This window comes from Strigops habroptila, chromosome 6, assembly GCF_004027225.2.
Source record: "Strigops habroptila isolate Jane chromosome 6, bStrHab1.2.pri, whole genome shotgun sequence".
Taxonomy (NCBI): domain Eukaryota; kingdom Metazoa; phylum Chordata; class Aves; order Psittaciformes; family Psittacidae; genus Strigops; species Strigops habroptila.
This window is the reverse complement of record NC_044282.2, coordinates 62252358-62269959: the sequence shown is the minus strand read 5'-3', so window position 1 is coordinate 62269959 and position 17602 is coordinate 62252358. Positions and strand designations below refer to the sequence as shown.

Below are 17602 nucleotides of genomic sequence, written 5' to 3'. Positions count from 1 at the left end.
TTGAAGGATGTCCTTCAAAAATAGACAAATAACAATGAATTAATTCTAGAAAAAGATCCATAGCTTAAAAGATTTAGCAAATCAGAGTAAAGCAGGCAGCTAATTTTTTATTTGAACATGATCTACTTTGGACTTCAGAAATATCTCTGTGTTGATGACCAAATAATCCTTTTGCTCTGTGGATTTCTTCCCAGCCTTTTAAGATGCAGACTGTAAACCTGGACTCTCTTCTGAGCCAGTATTGGGGTTATTCTGTAAAAATCAAAAGAATCTTCAATATTAAATTAAGAAGAGATGAAGTGAGAGGTCATACCTTCCTAGCAGGTCATTTTGAATGGATACCGTAAGGGAGTGGTAGATTTCTGCTTCTTCTGGGGGATAACTTTTTCAGTCATGATGATGAAGTCTGTCCCCAAGAATAACTTCAAATGTTTGCCACCAGCACTTCGGTCATAAAAAATTATCTATGTTAACAACCTGATACTCATAATCTCATGAAGATGATCTAAATTAAAGTGTGAATGAGAACAAGCAGCCATTGGAATAATCTCCCCAGGGAAGTGTTGGGCTCCCCAACACCAGACACTGTTAAGCTCTGGCTGGGCAGGGTGCTGGGGCATCTAGTCTGGGTCATGCTTTTCCTGGAAAGGTTGCACCAGATGATCCTTGAGATCCCCTCCAGCCTGGGATTGTAGGATTCTATGAATCCTGCCGCACTCCTCTTGAGAAACCCATGTCCCCTTCCCCATCCCTTGGTGATGCAAGCGGGGCATTGGTTTGGTCTAGCAGGGACATTTTTTAGGAGAGGAGGGACAGGAGCATCTCCTACAGGTTTTGGCTGGTACAGCTGCAGCTGTACAGCTGCAGCCCCACTTGGGAGAGAACACAACCCATTGCCCATGCGTGGCATCCCATACACCAACACCAGACAGGCTGGGGTGGACCTGTCAGGCTGCCTCTTCCTCCCAAAACCTGCCTGTGTGCCTCTGTGAGGGGAGATGGCCTGAGCTCGAGGACATGGATGGCTCCAGCCCCAGGCTCTGCAATGAGATCTGGTCTCCATGTCCAGCCCTGACCCCTGCAGTGGTGCTGCACAGGAACACCAAACCCCTGTCCCAGGAACTGGGCACCTCCATGGGACATGTGCCCAGGCTGAAAGAAGAGGCTTAGATAAGATCTGCTCAAAGAAAGGTCTTTATTGAGATGTTGTCTTGGACAGGAGGCACTTGGGGCTGTACAGGTATTGGGGGGACAGGGACATGGTCCCCCCCAAGCTGCTGGTTTCCAGAAGACTTCGAGGCACCTCAGAGCCATGTTAGCATCACGATCAGTGCACACTCCTGCCCATGGGGCCAGCCCTTGCTGCCTGCTGTCACGGCAGGTAAGGGCAGAGATGGGGACCTTGGGACCATGGAGGACCACGAGCTTTGGTGTGTCCCAAGAACTGGGGGTGACGGCTGGTTTTTCCTCCATCCCCCACATTGCCTTCCATCAGTAAAACACCTTTTCCAGGTAGGCATTCATGAAGATCCCCGTGGGATCCAGCTTCTCCCGGACGGAGCAGAATTTGGGGAAGGCTGGGTACATCTTCTCAAAGTCCTTCCGGGTGCAGCTGTGGGCCTGCAGGAGAGAGAGTGCCTGGGAGGGCTGCCCATCACTGGCCCTGCACCATCCCACCACATGCTGTGAGAAGCCCCTGCAGAAGTGGTGGGACCTCCATCCCCTTATCCACACGTCCAGGGTGGGTAGCATCATCAGGAATACCATCTCCTCGAGGTACCCATCTCCCCTTGGGACCAGCCTGGTGTTGGAGATCTTCTTTAAGCCCTACTCGACTGCAAACCCCCTTCTCCATGAGGAGCAGTGATGGAAAATGGGAAGGGATGCCCCTCCACAGACCCTCTCCTCCCAGAGGAGCATGGCCATCGGTACCTTTGCCCAGTGTGGTCTCCCACCATGCTTCTTCATGATGCCCTCATAGGTCAGCCAGTAGTTGAGGCGGGGGACGTTCTTCCCATAGGGCCTGGAGTGGGATCAGGTAGGGAAGGCATTAGCAGCGATGTAGGGAAATTTGCTCACCCAGGTAACCCCCACGTGGGGAGAAGGACAACTCCAGGGGCCGACGATGGGCTCTTTGACCAACACCAGGTAATAGAAACCCTCTGGGAACCAGCATGTCCCCAGCACTTGGCCGGTGGACCCTCACCTAGGACAAGATGCTCAAGAAACAGGGGTGGGTGACTCTAGGGTGCTGCAAGGCCACACCATCCCCTCTGGCTTGGTGCCTGCAAACTGAGTGAGGTGAGTGGGCAAAAGTGCAAGAGCTCATTCAATCCAGCTCTCCAGTGTCTGCCAAGAGCTGGTGTTGGTGTGTTTGAGCTGTGTATTTGCTGCTGCTGGGACTCCAGGCATGGAGTACCAGCACACTGACCCGGGGAGGAAGAGGAAGAAGAAGATGAGGGGGTTGGAAAGGGGACATGGCTCACCTGTACATGATGATGTTCATGTAGCAGCTGTCTCGCTGGAAGCAGGGACTCAGCCAGATGTCGTCCCCCCGGACGAAGCGCACCTCCACAGGGTAGTGAGCCACCATCTTGGGGTTGTTCTCCAAGGCAGCCTTCAGCTCCAGCAGAGCCTCCTTCGTCTTCTCACTGCCCAGGAGAAGACCCCAACCCAGTTAATTTGAACCCCCAACCCCACAGCTCCATCCCTGGTCCTATGCTAATTCAGGGAAGATACAGAGAACAGATGTGGATGAGGCCAGCCCTGGACAAGCTATGGCATGTCCCAGCACGTCCCCCCCTTGCTTTGGACTCAAAGCCCCAAGACATAGTGTGATATGGATTTGGTATCCCAGGACAGGGATGCAGAAGGGTCCCCACGCTAAGCACGCAGGTAGGAATGATGCCTCCTAGCCACGTCTCTTTCTCCATGGCTTTGCTCCTGCCCCAGGCGGCCTGGGCTGGGGTAGAGCACAAGCAGGGAATGGTATGTGATACAGGCACTGAGTCGGGCTGGGGTTGGACAGGGAGGGTTTGCAGAGCCATTTACATGGGGATGGCCCAGTCTTGAACATGCTGCTTGAAGCGACACTCGTAGTTGAAGATCTTGTAGCTGATGGCAATATTCTCCACCCGGGAACTGAAGAGGAGCCAGAAGAAGAAGCGGTTGATCCAGCACACCAACCTGGGCACAAAGGTGCTGCAAGGGAGAGAGGTGGAGGTGAGATCTGACCCCAGAGATCACAGAATCACAGGATCATCAGGGTTGGAAGGGACCTTTGGAGATCATCTAATCCAACCCCTCTGCCAAGGCAGAGCCACCTAGAGCAGGTTACTCCAGAGAGAAAGACCCTCCTGGGCAACCTGTTCAGTGCGCTGGACCCTGTGAAATGTGAAAAAGTTCTTCCTCATGTTGAGGTGAAACTCTTGTGTTTTAGTTTATGGCCATTGCTCATTGTTCTGTCGCTGGGCACCACTGAAAAGTGTCTGGCGCCATCAGTCCTGCATGCTCCATCTCTGTGCACACGAGAGGGCAGTGCAGCCCCAGACATCAATCCCAGACCAAATCCGCTCCTCCTGCACAGGAGCCTGCTGGAGGAAGCATTTCCTCCTTTCCCAGGGGTAGGGTGCTCCGGGTCACAGTTCTCCCTTGCCATCTTCCCTGGGACTCTCAGCAAAGCAGCACAGGTTTCAATGTATAGATGCAGAGGAGAGATGAGGTCAGCCCAAACCCCAGCTACTGCCCAGAGCATGCTCCTACCTGATCCAGAGCAAGAACTCCAGCAAATAATAGCCAACAGCATAATCCCACAACCAGCTGGCGGAGGAAGAGGGGGGCTGCAAAGCCAAGCAGAGGAAGACGATGGTTGTTAGCCACTAGCAGGTTTGCAGCTTTCTTGCCAGCAGGCATGAAGGTGGGAGCACATGCCTGGACCAGGACCAAGCTGGGAGTGGGGGTTTGGAGAAGGACTGCCCAAATCTCCTGTGATGAATCAGGGACACATCGAGCCTCAGAAAGAGACCAGGCTTTGTCATGAGGATGCTCAGAGCTTGGACAGCCCCAGCTGTATCTGTGTCCTGGGACCCTCCCTACTGTGGAGCATGGGCAGAGTCCATCTGAGCCCCCAAAATACTGTTTCTCTCATCAGCCACCCCAGCAAGTCCATCCTAGCTCTGTGCACGGGCCCTTCTCCCTTCTCGCATGGAGCCCAGTGGGACCTGCCTTGTTGGTGGGATCCTGGTAGATGACGCTGACGTTCTCACTGTGAGGGAACCACAGGAATCGGAAGTATTGGGATCTCTTCAGGTGGTCCCCAAGGTGATCAAGGACCTGCAACAACCAGAGAAATGGGACTGGTTGGTGATTGTCCTGCCCCCAGGAGCAGGAATCCCAGGATAGAGGCACCTCAGAGGACTCCCAGGGATGCCAGGGCAGGTCTGAGGTCTGTCTGCAGAGACTCTCTGGCTTGAAAGGGAGTCAGAATAGCCCCACCGTGCACCAAAAGGCTAACAGAGACCACAGACCCAGCATTTAGGGTAGGGAATAGGGCATGCCCATTGTCTCCTCTACCTCAGCCATATCAGAGCTCCCCTATCCTGAAGATGCTGCTGGGGCTGCATCTGAGCTCATACCCTGCCTCCTCCCACAATCGCAGCTCTGCAGCCCCCAAATTGCTCTATCAGGCATTCCCAGACCTGAGGCAGCACAGACACAGCTGGGGGGGCCCCCTCCAGCCATCAGCCATGGAGCAGCTGGCTCTAAGCTGGGGGCCACCAAAATCCACCTCTTGCTCCATTGTCAGGGATGCTCTCCCTAGTTTTCACAGCCTGGCAGCACAGCCCTCTGCAGTGCTGGAGCCCATAGGCAACAAGGGAATGGAGCCAGGATGCACAGAGGATGGAGCTGGGATGCGATGGGGGATGGAGCTGGGATGCATTACATGACCTTGTCCCAGAGATGTCTTCAAACGTAGAATTGCCAAATTATTCATAAAGACACAAAAACGAGCTTTAGGAAGAGCAGAGCAGGTCCCTCAGATGAGCTGCCTGGCAGCAGCCAAGGACATTGAGGCATGGGGAGCCAGAGCAGGCAGGGTACAGGCAGGACAATGCAGGTGATGGAGCTCAAGGGGGTGGCTGTAGCCCCAGGACATACTCAGCCTGTTCCCAGGGCTACTGGGGTCTTATTCCAGGGCTGCTTGGAGGAAACCCCACTGTCTGACACAGCAGCACCCACAGAAATGAGCAGACCCTTCAGCCCTAGTCCCTTCTCCCTGCCTGCGTGTGTGAGAATAGAGGGACCCTGTGCTCACCCCCTGCACAGTGCTATTTCAGCCAGGCCAGCACCAACGCCTCTTGCAAACAGCCTTTCCAACTACCCCCTGCTCCTCCTGCAGAGGTCTCCCATAGCTTAGCAGAAAGGCTTAAAACCCCAGCAGCTTTGCTTCAGGGAGTTTTCTTGGCACTGGAAGAAGGTGCAATGACCCATGGACATAACCTCAGGAAGGTCATGGCAATCTTAGCTGTGAAGCTGCTCCTTTCTAGCTGGATTGTTTGAGTTATTTGTCTTAATGAGGTATTAATCACCAGGATAGGCTGCTTGGGCGCTGAGCACCTGCTGTGACCTTGCCATAAGGTGAGGGTCTTCATGGGGTTGCACTGCTGTAACGCCATGGTCCTGTTAAAGCAGGGAAGATGGGAAGATGAATAGTGTATTCATGTAATTGATGAGCATTAATGCTAATGTTGTTGTCTTCATCTTCACATCTGCAGCTCCCGAAGAGCCACAAAATCTCTCTAAGATGTTTCCAAAACAGCCTATTTTCATAGAATCACTGAATCCCAGCCTGGTTTGGGTTGGAAGGGACCTTACAGCTCATCTACTTCCAACCCCCTGCCATGGGCAAGGACACCTTCCACTAGACCAGGTTGCTCCAAGCCCCTGTGTCCACCCTGGCCTTGAACACTGCCAGGGATGGGGCAGCTACAGCTTCTCTGGGCAACCTGTGCCAGGGCCTCAGCACCCTCACAGGGAAGAGCTTCTTCCTTAGATCTCACGTAAATTTTCTGGCCAGAGTAGTTCTTTTGTTGGAAACAGTGAATGACTGCACAAGTAGAAGCAGGGCAAAAGCTACACCTGAACGTTTTTGTTGGTTTGGTTTAGGAATAAATGCATCAAGTAGTAAAACAAGTGAGGAAAAGAAAGATGCAGCTTTCCCAAGGTGATCCTGCCAACGCCTATTTTCCTTCCAGCCACAACGACTGAGCAGAGAAGCAAACTGCTCACGGGGGTGACTTTTCCAATGTGTGCTTTTGATTCTTGTGATATCGGTCTGAGGGAAATAAGCCCACGACTTTGTAGGATAATTGCAGCGCAGCGGGCACGCCGGCTTCGGGAGTCCGTCCTTGGGGAGGCTGTCTGCTGGCTGAGAGCCGGAGCTGGAAGCAGGGGTCAGGCAGTGGGAATTGCTGTAATGTGGCCGATGCTCACAATGGAGATGACCCTGGGGCATCCAGAGACCCAGGGGATTTTGCTCGTCTTCATCTCCCTCTGAGAAGCTCAAAATAAATCCCTTTGCTTCATAAAGGCTGTGTCAAAGAAGCTGCTTGCTTGTAAACACCCTCAAGAGCACACTGAGCTGAGGGTCAGGCACTGTGCCCGCTGCAATGCATGTTTGAGGGTCCTCAGGGAAAGGACAAGGATGGGACAAGGGGCAGATGAGTCCAAAGTGCTGGGGAGGATGAAGCACAAGAAGTCACTAGCACATGTCCTGTAGGTCTGTTGGAGCAGTGAATGGGAGCAAGGATGCATGTGGAGTCACTTTCTGGGAGAGGAGATGTATGCTCAGCTCCCCCCACTTTGCCTGTGTGCTGCCTGTGCCTGGTAGGGTTCTACCGTGTCAGGGGACAGCGAGCCCTGGTTGGAAGAGTCATTTCCATGCACTGAGGCCAAAACCAGCATTTCTGGCAAAGAGGGATGAGGTCAGGCCCAGTGATGGAGTGGGGGTTTAGGCACTGGGTGGTCTTGGGGAACTTGGGCATGAGGGATTCATCCCAGGTGCCTGGGATACCCACAAAGGGTTAAGGTTAGGGTTAGGAAGTGGTAGGCTCAGATCAAAAGAAGCTCTTCTTCACCCACCAGGTTGCTAAGTCTGTGGGGAGGGCTAAAATTGTGCACAGATTCAGAAGCAGATCACACAAATGAGAAACTCATTGCCTTATCACATACAATAAAACCCGCCTCCAGCTCAGGAAGTCCCAAAGCTGCAAAGATCAGGGGGAGAAGTATCATATCTGAGCCCGACCCATCCTCATCAGCCTCCCAGCAGATGTGGGGCAAAGGGAGGCTGACTCCATCCCTGCCACCATCCAGGGACGCTCTGCAGGTCTCTCTGCTGACCTCAGCTGTGCAATGAACCCTGTTGGTCCCATGCGTTATTCCCGGTCATTGTCAGCAGCTAGAGCAGCTGAGTTTATTCCAGTGATAAAGATAATCACGAGGCCAGAAAAGAAAGCATGCAGATCTTACGTAACCACAAATCCGAGCGCCTCTCCTCTGACACATATATTATTTGCAATGTCTTAGATAACTCAAGCTTAAATATTTCAAACAACCTGCTCCCTTGCCATTATTCTCTTCCGCCTCGCTGGGCCACTCGACATGAAAGCTGGAGATCTGGAAGCAGGCGAGGAGCAGGGATGACCGAGAATTGATAATGGCATTAATATTTATAGAGTGCATTCTAGTTTCACCCTCCTAACAGCCCTAAGGGATGACGAGAGATGGGCTGAACTGTGCAGATGATGCTGAGTAAGGTAAAGCTCAACCTGGGCTACCTGCCCTGCTCAGGATAGCAGGGTTATCCTGCATGTGAGATAGATTTCCTAGCTAAAATCAGATTAGGAGGTGTAAAACAGCATTTAGCATGGCAATTTGTCTCAGGGAAGGTGCTAGAGGGTGCACTGAAGGTCTGAGCAGTCTGTCAGAGTGGGTGAGGAGCCCACAAGGAGCCAGCAGATTCCCACCATGTTTAAACATATTTAAATCCAGTTAAAGCAGGGAACTCCCTGCTGCAGGACACCAGAGAAGCCACAGCTCAGGAAGCAAACAGGCAATTCACAGGCAAAAAAATACCCCTGAGCCCATTAAACACTAACTCATCACCTCTACAACTGGGAACACTGGCAATGAACTTGCTGCAGGCTTGGGAGGCCCCCCTGGAGAAATATCTTTCTGGGTTTCCCTTATTCCTATGTCTTCCCTTCCCACACCCCAGGAAAAATAAGACCCTGAAGTGCTCTGGTGCAGCTGCTCCTGGGGGTGTGAGAGCAGGCAGGCAGACATGCTAATGGGTTTGAGTAACGCACACGGACCTCTCTGTCCCACAGCGCAGCACAGGGATCACTGGGTTGATTTGGATCAGGGCTTACAAAAAAGATACTGCAAAAGTGCGTTAGATCCACATTCCTGGTGGTGTTAAAGCCACCTCAACGGGGCACTGAATAATTCAGTCCTTAAAAAATTAAGGACAGCATTTCTCAGAGCTTTACTAGTGCTGCAGCTCTGATCAATCCTGCCACAAATTTTGCTGCTTTTGTCCAAGGACTATTTATTTTTCATGAGCCCAACTTTATGAAGGCTTGTGCTGTTGTTAGCCAGGGCTGGAACTGGACCTGTGAGACCCAAATGAGACAACGGATGAGGATGCTGCTGAGGATGCACCAGCAGGGATGTCAGACCTCACAGGAGGACAAACACAATCAGTGATTAAAGCAGATTCAAGCTCCTGGAGATGTTCCTTTCCACCACAGCTGTTTTTCTCCTCCTGGTGGACTTCATGCCTCAGCTTCCCTATCCAGAAATCTAACTCCTTCCAGTGAACGCAATTGAGTCCCCAGCATTTAGAAGTCTACCAGATCTTTCAACTTGTGGGTGGCCCCTTCTCTGTAGGATTTAGCCTGTGCAACGCTGCAGACTGGTGATGATCTAGTGCCAGGGACAGGGGACAAGCTGGATGGTTGCTCAGCTCAGGGCAGGAGGTCCCATCCTATCCCAGCTCACTCCATCTGACTTCCCAGCACCTTCAGAGTGGGAGGGCTCCAAGGAAATGCATCCAGCAGTTAAAAGGAGTTTTTATAATGGCAGAGACAGGGAAAGTCAGTTTTGATGTGTTCCCAGGAGAAAGAATTCCTTCCAGTTGCTCTGTAGAAATGCCCACTGGGCCTTCAAAAGGCTTGCTGAGGGAACCAGATCACGCCCACCACTGGCCACAGAGCCATGTGGAGACCCAAGCTCATAAAGCCCAGGAGGTGCACTGCCACAAAAAAGAGCATTTCATGCCTCCTTCAAGGGAAATCAGCCTTTCTCAGCCCAATTCCTGCTGGGAATGGAAAGCTCAGTTGGAGAAAACCACTCTCCAGCACTGGCCATCTCTGCACCAGCATCCCAGGACACTGTCCCCAGTGCCTCAGCTGCACGGTGAACAAGGACCTACTTTTCTCATATTCTCTGTGGCCAATGAAGTGCCCTTTTGTAGATTTCATGGAAGACATTGTCTTCAGGAGAGACATGGCCATGAAGAAGGGACAACAAGAAGAGGACAAATGGTCAGAAACCCTCCTCAGAAAGCCAGCTCCCTTGTGGATGTCCCAAATGGACCAATTACTAGCACTATACACCTTAGCCTGGGTTGAACCTTTGGTAAGACAGAGACAGGCAAGTCCAGCAGCAAAATGGCAATTGGTTTAAAGGGATTTTTCCATCAGATGACCCAAATGCAGCTCTGGGGTTGGATCCTGATAAGGGATTTGTTCAGTTTGGCCCTTGAAACATGTCACCCATCACATTCGTTATCTCCAGCATGGTTTGTCCCACGTTCAGCTCAACTTCATGCTGGGAGATGGAGAGCTCTGTCCCAGAAAATACCCAGACACAAGAAAGGACGAACTTATTATCAGGAGCACAAGATCATAGAATGGTTTGGGTTGGAAGAGACCTTAAAACTCATCTAGTTCCAATAACTGACTTCTTCCGAAGATCTCATCTCAATCTCTCCTCTGTCAGTTTAAAGCTATTCCCCCTTGTCCTGTCCCTACAGGCCCTTGCCAAAAGCCCCTCTCCAGCTTTCTTGTTAGCTCCTTTAGGCACTGGAAGCTGCTCTAAGGTCTCTGTGGAGCCTTCTCTTCTCCAGGCTGAACAAGCCCAGCTTTCTCAGCCTGTCTCCATAGCAGAGGTGGTCCAGCCCTCAGGGCATCTTCATGGACCTGCGGATGCTCATGGACTATTTTAAGTGGCCCATCTGTTGCTCTAAAAAGCGAGGCTGTCCGTTAGCTGAGCAGCAGGAGATGATGAGATGGGACACGGCACTTCCTCAGAGAGCAAATGGTTCATGGGAGCAGCCATGCCCTGCGGGATGCTGCTCCTCTCCTCCAGGACCCTGCTGGCAGTGCCTGCCTCCAGGGATGCTGGCTCAGCCTTCTCCCTGTTCATGCTTAGTCCAGGCAGCACATCAGCTCCTCAGACCAGCCCAGGATTTCCAGCAAGGGCAATTTTCTCCAGCTGGAACATTAAAACTGCATTAGGCTTAGTCATGCATGCCTGGAGTTACCAGATCTCCTCTGACCTGCCAGCGGCTGCAAACACCAGGTTAAACAGAGCAGAGGCATTGGCTGATCCATCTTGTGGCGATGTTTTCCATGGGCAGAAGCAAGCACTGAGAGCGGCAGCGCTGACGCCTGCGGGCTCCTTCAGCATCTCTAACTTGATTGCACTGGAGCCTCTGTGCTCAGCTCTGCCACTGCTTGGAGGCAGCCCAGCGAAGATGAAGCTGATGGCAAACCTCCATCACTGCTCCGGTGGGAATGCTGGCATTGGTCAACTGCCAGGGATGGGGCAGCCGCAGCTTCTCTGGGCAACCTGTGCCAGGGCCTCACCACCCTCACAGGGAACAACTTCTTCCTAAGAGCTCATCTCAATCTCCCCTCTGTCAGTTTAAAGCCATTGTCCTATCACCACGCACGTCAGGGGTGGAAACTACACATACACGTGACATATTGTACCAGAGCACAACTCCTTCCCAGTCTTCCCCCAACCATGACACCTCCCCGAGAACTTTGCTTATCCCCAGGAAGGCTTTAAAAGCCTCACCCGCATCATACCTCGGTGAGGGTGGAGGGGAAGGTCACCTCGTGCAGGTGGAACTGGGGCACACACTGGAAGGTGACTGTGAGCACAACGCCCAAGCAGCCAAGGTGCAGGCGGGCAGCCTGGAAGATGTCCACGTTGATGGACTCTGAACACTCTAGGATCTCCCCTGAGGCTGTCAGGAGGGTGAGTGCTACAACCTGCAAGAGGGGAGCGAAGCTTCAGCAAGGGTTCAGTGTGTCCCATCTCCATGCCGAGACCCTGCATTCACCCCAAAACTTAGGGCTGGGGGCCAAGCAAGGAGACACCCATACCATGACTGTCATCACAAGGTGTTTTCTGCTGAGCTTGGCTCCCCCAGCCCATTTCCTGCTGCTTTTCATACAGTGACATTAAAGGATCCTTCTCTCTCTGAAGTACATTGGAGAAGCCATCAAATAAAGAAGTGGAACTCCCCTGAATTACTTCATTTCTCCGTAACCATCAGTGGAATTGCCATACGGGATCTATGAGTGGAAGATTTTTATACATATCTAGTTGAAAACAGACCTGGGCCCTGCAGAGATTTGGTTTTGGGGAGCTCCAATACCAGAACTTCTTTTCCCTTGGTACAGAGTTTATTCATCAGATTAGAAGACCATAAAGCACAGGAACAAAAGAGTTTTGAGCTGGATTATGTTTTGGATGACAGATGAGGAGGTCCCACTCTTTGTGGGGGACTTTGGGTTCCCTGTAACAACTCCATGCCCAGGGGGACAGGACCCCACCAGACCCAGACTGGGTGATGCTAATGTCCGTGCATCAACATGCTCCCAACTCATGTCTCACCTGGGTGGGGAGGATGCCGTGCTTGATCCCAGTGTTGTGTGTCCCCGTCCCGATGACACCAGCTGCTGCCACCTCTGAAACAGCTCCTAAACTGTGGGCAGATGAAGGGGCTGGGTGAGGACCTCAGTGCACGGGGCACAGTGTGGGGCATACCACACCATGGCGTTGCACCATGTGCAGACCCTACACAGAAGCCCCAGAGGAAATGTCCCCCTACCCCAATAAGCAGGGTCTTCCAGCCTTCAGGGTACCCTGCAGCAATGGGTGGGTTTGTTGGCCATGTGTGCGTGTCTCCATAGGACATATCTATCAGGATGCTGCTGGAGGCCATGGAGAGGAAGAGGCAGATCACTAAGGTCAACTCAGCTGTGTCCAATCTCACAAGTTCCCGTCTCTCCCCATCAGCCTGGAGTGACTCACTGGGGTGGAGACATCCCTCCCATACGCATTCAGAAGAAACAGGGAGGAGCCTGGGTTTACCCCAGAAACATCACTGTGGAGCAGGGCTGGAAGCAGCATCCAGAGGCATAAGATCTGGATGGACACCTAGATCCATTCCTCCAAACATGCAGGCACATGGAAATGGTAGAAGTATAAAAGATCACTTCCACCTCTTCTTCTGGGGACACCAGACATCCCAAAGCAATGCAGAGAAAAAATTCTCCCATACCTCCCACTAAGATATTCCAGTGGCTAATTGTCCTTTGCCATCAAAAACTCACTTCTCGCCTAGTCTGCCATCAGCCTCCTCTGCCCTGAGCTGCCTACTGTCAGCCTCTGCCCCATGTAAGACATACCTAGGAAGGGTGCTCTCATCTTCTTAGGGCCAGTGCAGAGTTTTCATTCTCACCACCCTTACGGGGAAGAACTTCTTCCTATTATCTCAATCTTCATCTCCCCTCTGTCAGGTTAAAGCCATTCCTCCTTGTCCTGTCCGTACAGGCCCTTGTCAAAAGCCCCTCTCCAGCTTTCTTGTCAGCCCCTTTAGGCACTGGAAGCTGCTCTAAGGTCTCCCTGGAGCCTTCTCTTGTCCAGGCTGAACAAGCCCAGCTCTCTCAGCCTGTCTCCATAGCAGAGGTGCTCCAGCCCTTGGAACATCTTTGTGGCCTCCTCTGGACTTGCTCCAGCAGGTCATTGTGGTGTTCATCAGTACTGCCATAGCATGAGAAAACAGGACTTACAGCTCCACACAGACACCTCAGCATGGACTCACTCCAACAGGTCCACATCCTGTTGGAGGGTTAGTGTGGGAATAATAGGGTTGGTGTGGGGATAAAGACTCCCTTCATACAGCCTCCTGCTCTGAGGATCAGGGACTCCATCACAGAGGGATCTGACCTGCAATCTGCAGGACCCTGGTGGAAGACCAGATCCTGAAGTAAACACCCCTATTCTGCAGTAAAAGCCCTTCAAACATCCCTGTTTTGCCATGTCCCAGCACTTGATCTGGGACAGGACACCTGGGAGGATGCCCAGGGGTGGCCCCAAACATGTGTCCCACTCACTTGGCCAGTGCCAGCCCATGCTTGCTCAGCTCAATGTTCAGATCCGAGAGGAAGATCCCACCTTCCACCGTCACTTGCTGCCTCTCCTTGTCTACCTGCAAAGGATGGGATGGGAGAGGGGAAGGTCACACATCTCAGTGGAGAAACACCCCATGGAAAGCACTTCTGCTCTTACCAATGTACTCGATGATAACATCTAGACAGGAGAGTCATGTACCGTGAGAGACTTGCCCTATCCTGAGCTGCAACTCCTCTCAGACCTTCACCCAACCCAAATCTGGTCCAGACCCCACTCCCCCCCGCTCTCCCCAGTCTCGGGGCTGTGTAATCTCTCCCATAACTTCTCCTGGGTGTTTTGAGGGAGAAAACACCCCACAGCAAAGTTCTACCTGCAGCTCTGCCCTCCTGCCCTTCCCAGCCAGCTTCAGCCAGCTCCTCGTGGAAGGAGATCTTATCATCATTAGAAGCTATTCCATCCTACTCCTGACAGACAGAGCTGTCAGGGAGGGAGCTGTTCCTTAATTACTTACTGCTGTTAATTACCAGTAATGATCCAGCTCTCAGAATACACTGCTAAGGTCAGGATTTTTTCATCTTCAGCTGCACACAGACACGCACATGCATATATATGCACAAATGAAGGTATGCACACACGACAGGCATGTACAGGCATACCTGTGCATGCACACATGACATGCAGGTACGCATGCATGTACAGGGTCAGTTCTCACACTCTTTATAACCTGCAGCCCCAGTAGGAGCCCAGTATTTTCCCCAGGGAAATGGTGACTCCCCAATGTTGGACATGTTTAAGCTCTGGCTGGACAGGATGCTGGCCTACCTAGTCTAGGTCATGCTTTGCCTAGAAAGGTTGGACCAGATATTCTTGAGGTTCCTTCCAACCTGGGATTCTATGATTCCATGATTGCTTTCCCTACACACCAGAGGTCTGCATGCAAAGCAGGAAGAGCTCTCCCTCTCAGCAGCTCTCATTTTCCCAGAGTTGTTCAGGATATGATCCAATGGGAACCAGGAAGAGCTGTTTCCTTCCCAGTGTCATCAAACGGAGCAATCTCCCATGGGGACATCCCACACCTGACACAGGAACATCCAGCCTGTCCTTGCCAGGCTGCTGTGTCTGCCTAAGGCACCTTGGCAAGCTTGCACCAAGCAAGCTACAAGAATTGGTTCTGCAGGTACCTCCTCCCCATCCATCAGTGCTGTGATAAGGACAACGTGCCAAGGTTAAGCTCTTGTTGAATGCACACAGGGAAGACATCACTTCTTTGGCTCTTTATAGCTGCTCCATAGGCTTCCAATCCTTTTACACCAGGAAAATGTGCATTCCCCAGTCTTGCACCAGCATTTCAGGGTCTGGTTTGGTAAAACTCCTGTCTGTGAGGAGAGGAAAGCCTCCTCATCCTTTCAGTTGCCGTGCTGGGAATGGCAGTGTTGGTGCAACTCCTTCCAGCCCTTGGTGGCTGCACAAACAGAGGTGCTACCACACCATCTCCCAGAAGCCAGTCTCACCTTGAGGATCCTGTTCATCTTCCCCATCTGGATCATGAAGTCATCGGTGCAGGCGATATCTGAAGGAGAGTGACCTCCCCCCACCACCTTCACCCTCTTGTTCCGCTGCCTGGCCATATCCAGGATCTGCAGAGACAACAGTATCCAACATCACCCTCAACTCCATGTGCTAAGGGAGATGCCAGAGGCACTGTGAGATGTCCCAAGCTAAAACTCACCCATGGTTGACATCCATTTACTTGGATAACTTGTCATGAGGGGCTAAAACTACCCCTGGACCTCTCCTAAGACAGCCCTTGGGATCATTCTTTTGGGGCTGGGCTAGATGACCTTTAAAGATTCCTGCTAACCCAAACCATTCTATGATTCCAAAGAGGCAATGCCCATCTGAGACACCCTAGGGTGACGGAGGCATCTCAGAGATGACAAAAGTGACACAGGAGTCCCACCGCTCATCATGGCTGCCAGGGCAGGCAGGGGACCTCAGGAGGATACCAGACGCTGATGTCCAAGGATCAGAGTCCAACTGGGGCCAGGCATGCTGGTTTTCTGCATCTTTTAGGTCTAAGGGAAGGACTCCTGCTGTCACCATCTATGACCTCCCTGATGGAACATAATGGAGCATCACAGACCTTCCCAGACTTTCTTCCTCTTCATTTCTAATGAGTTGCCTCCTGGAAGCACCTTCCTTACCTCCCGGATCTCCTCCACTGAAGTGGGCTGGAAGTACAGCTCTGGAGAGGAGCCATAGGTCTTGGCCCAGTTCTGGAACTTGACTCCTCCTTGGCCGTGAACCTGGACCATAAAAAGAGCTAAAGCAGCAGAAAGCAAGTGCCTCCCCCTGGGTTTCCGCACAGCTCATCCTTTGTTGCCAAGACCACTGTACCAGAGCCAGGTTTCCCAAAGGATTATTTAGGGACACAGAGGTTCATCTCAACCCCTTGAGTCTGTAGAGCAGAGATGTGTCCATGTGAGCAAGAGCAGGCTCCCTTTGCAGTATGTGGGAATGCCTGCCTGGTGTGGGGTTGACCATCAAGCCCTAGAGAAGATGGTGCATCCCCCTGCCCCAGGCAGGACTGGATCCAATGTACTGCCCCACCAACACAACACAACCCAACACAACCAACACAATCTTGGCTGCAGGGGATGATTTATTCCCTTGCTACCTCTTATGATATCCTTCCTCCAATTCCCTACAGCCTCCTCTCCACCAGCAAACTTTCTGCCTTCCACCTTCCCACCCAGACTCCCTCTTCAGGTCATTTTGCTTCTCCCCACCTCTGTGATGGGTTCAGCTCCCACCCAAAGAGCAGAACCACCTAAAACTGGCCAAACCTCTCCAGGGGTGCAGAAGGGCTCTCTCAGGGGTGTCTACAGCATCCTTCCCCCCTGCCACCACCTTCCCCCACAACCCCAGCCCCACCCCCCCGGCCGATTTTAGGGGCTGGGCAGGGCAGGGACAGTGGATGGCCCATCACCCAGCCGAGGGAGGTGACACTGCCCGGGGCCAGGGCCATCAGGAAACTATTGCAGATAGCCCAGATAGCAGCAGGGAACCCTGGGGGCGAGGGAGATGTGGGGCTGGGGCTGCCTCACGGGATCCCCTGTGCAAGTTAAAACCCGGAGCTGGTCTCTGGGCCAGGATGTATAGAGAGAGTGAGACAGGGAAAATGGAAGAAAAACCCAAAGAACAAAATGGAGGAAACAGAAAACCCATGGGTTTGAGCAATCTGGTCTAGTAGAAGGTGTCCCTGCCCGTGGCAGGGTGGTTGGACCTACATGAGCTTTAAGGTCCCTTCCAACCCAAACCATGCTATGATAAAACACTCCTGTTCAGCAGCCAGAACCTGGCCTGATTTATCCAGGGAATCCGTTGTCTTTCCTTCCCTCTCTCTTTTCCTATTTCTCACCATGGCAATATTGGTTATTAAACCCATATCAAAGATGGTAACAAATCCACATTGCCCCAACCACAACACGTAGTTCCACACTGCCTGGACCACCCTTCCCACCCCAAAACCTGAGAAATTCCCCTCTTGGCTTTTCCTTACCATCCCGTTGGCCTCTCCACGAGATGCTGCTGGAGCAAGTGGGTCTCCGGCTGCTCCTGAAGCAGGGATGAGGGGCGATTCTGGCAGGCTCAAGGCTGGCAGATCTTGTTCCTGCCCTGGGGGTCAACAAAGAGCTTCCCACCAGGCTGGAAGGATAATGAATAACCTTGGGATTTGTCTGACTCCTTGGGGGAGGAGAGCAGCTGAGCCCTTCGCTCCTGGCTGGCAGAGCATGGATTTGAACCTGGGGTCTCGCGTCCTACAGGGATGCTGCAAATTGAAGGGTCTGGGGAGAAGCCGCTTCCCTTTTGGGGATCCTGGCCTTGGAGCAGCTCTCCTGAACCTGCAGCCTTTGCACCGGACAAGCTGGGCAAAGGGGGGGATAGGGAAAAGGCCTTGCCAGGTTTGAGGGTACCCAGAGGGGATGGGCTTCAGGCAGCAAGGGATGAGATGAAAAAGCTGCATCACATCACCATGTGTTAAACAGGCACTGGGGGTGTTTGCTCCCTGCCTTGCAGGAAGAAGGATGCTCCGCGCCTTGCA

General features: G+C 52.4%; 1 protein-coding gene across 1 annotated transcript; it reads right to left on the bottom strand.

Moving 5' to 3' along the window:
* Window positions 1-1171: 1171 nt before the first annotated feature.
* On the bottom strand, window positions 1172-17227 carry LOC115609906 (L-gulonolactone oxidase-like). Its single transcript, XM_030490679.1, has 12 exons — window positions 17060-17227; window positions 15702-15803; window positions 15009-15134; window positions 13479-13573; window positions 11974-12064; window positions 11160-11345; window positions 4225-4332; window positions 3763-3839; window positions 3052-3201; window positions 2487-2651; window positions 1933-2023; window positions 1172-1620 (listed from the first exon to the last, which is right to left on the bottom strand). The coding sequence occupies exons 1-12, from the start codon at window positions 17060-17062 to the stop codon at window positions 1492-1494; spliced, it is 1323 nt and encodes a 440-aa protein (XP_030346539.1). The 5' UTR covers window positions 17063-17227; the 3' UTR covers window positions 1172-1491.
* Window positions 17228-17602: the final 375 nt, after the last annotated feature.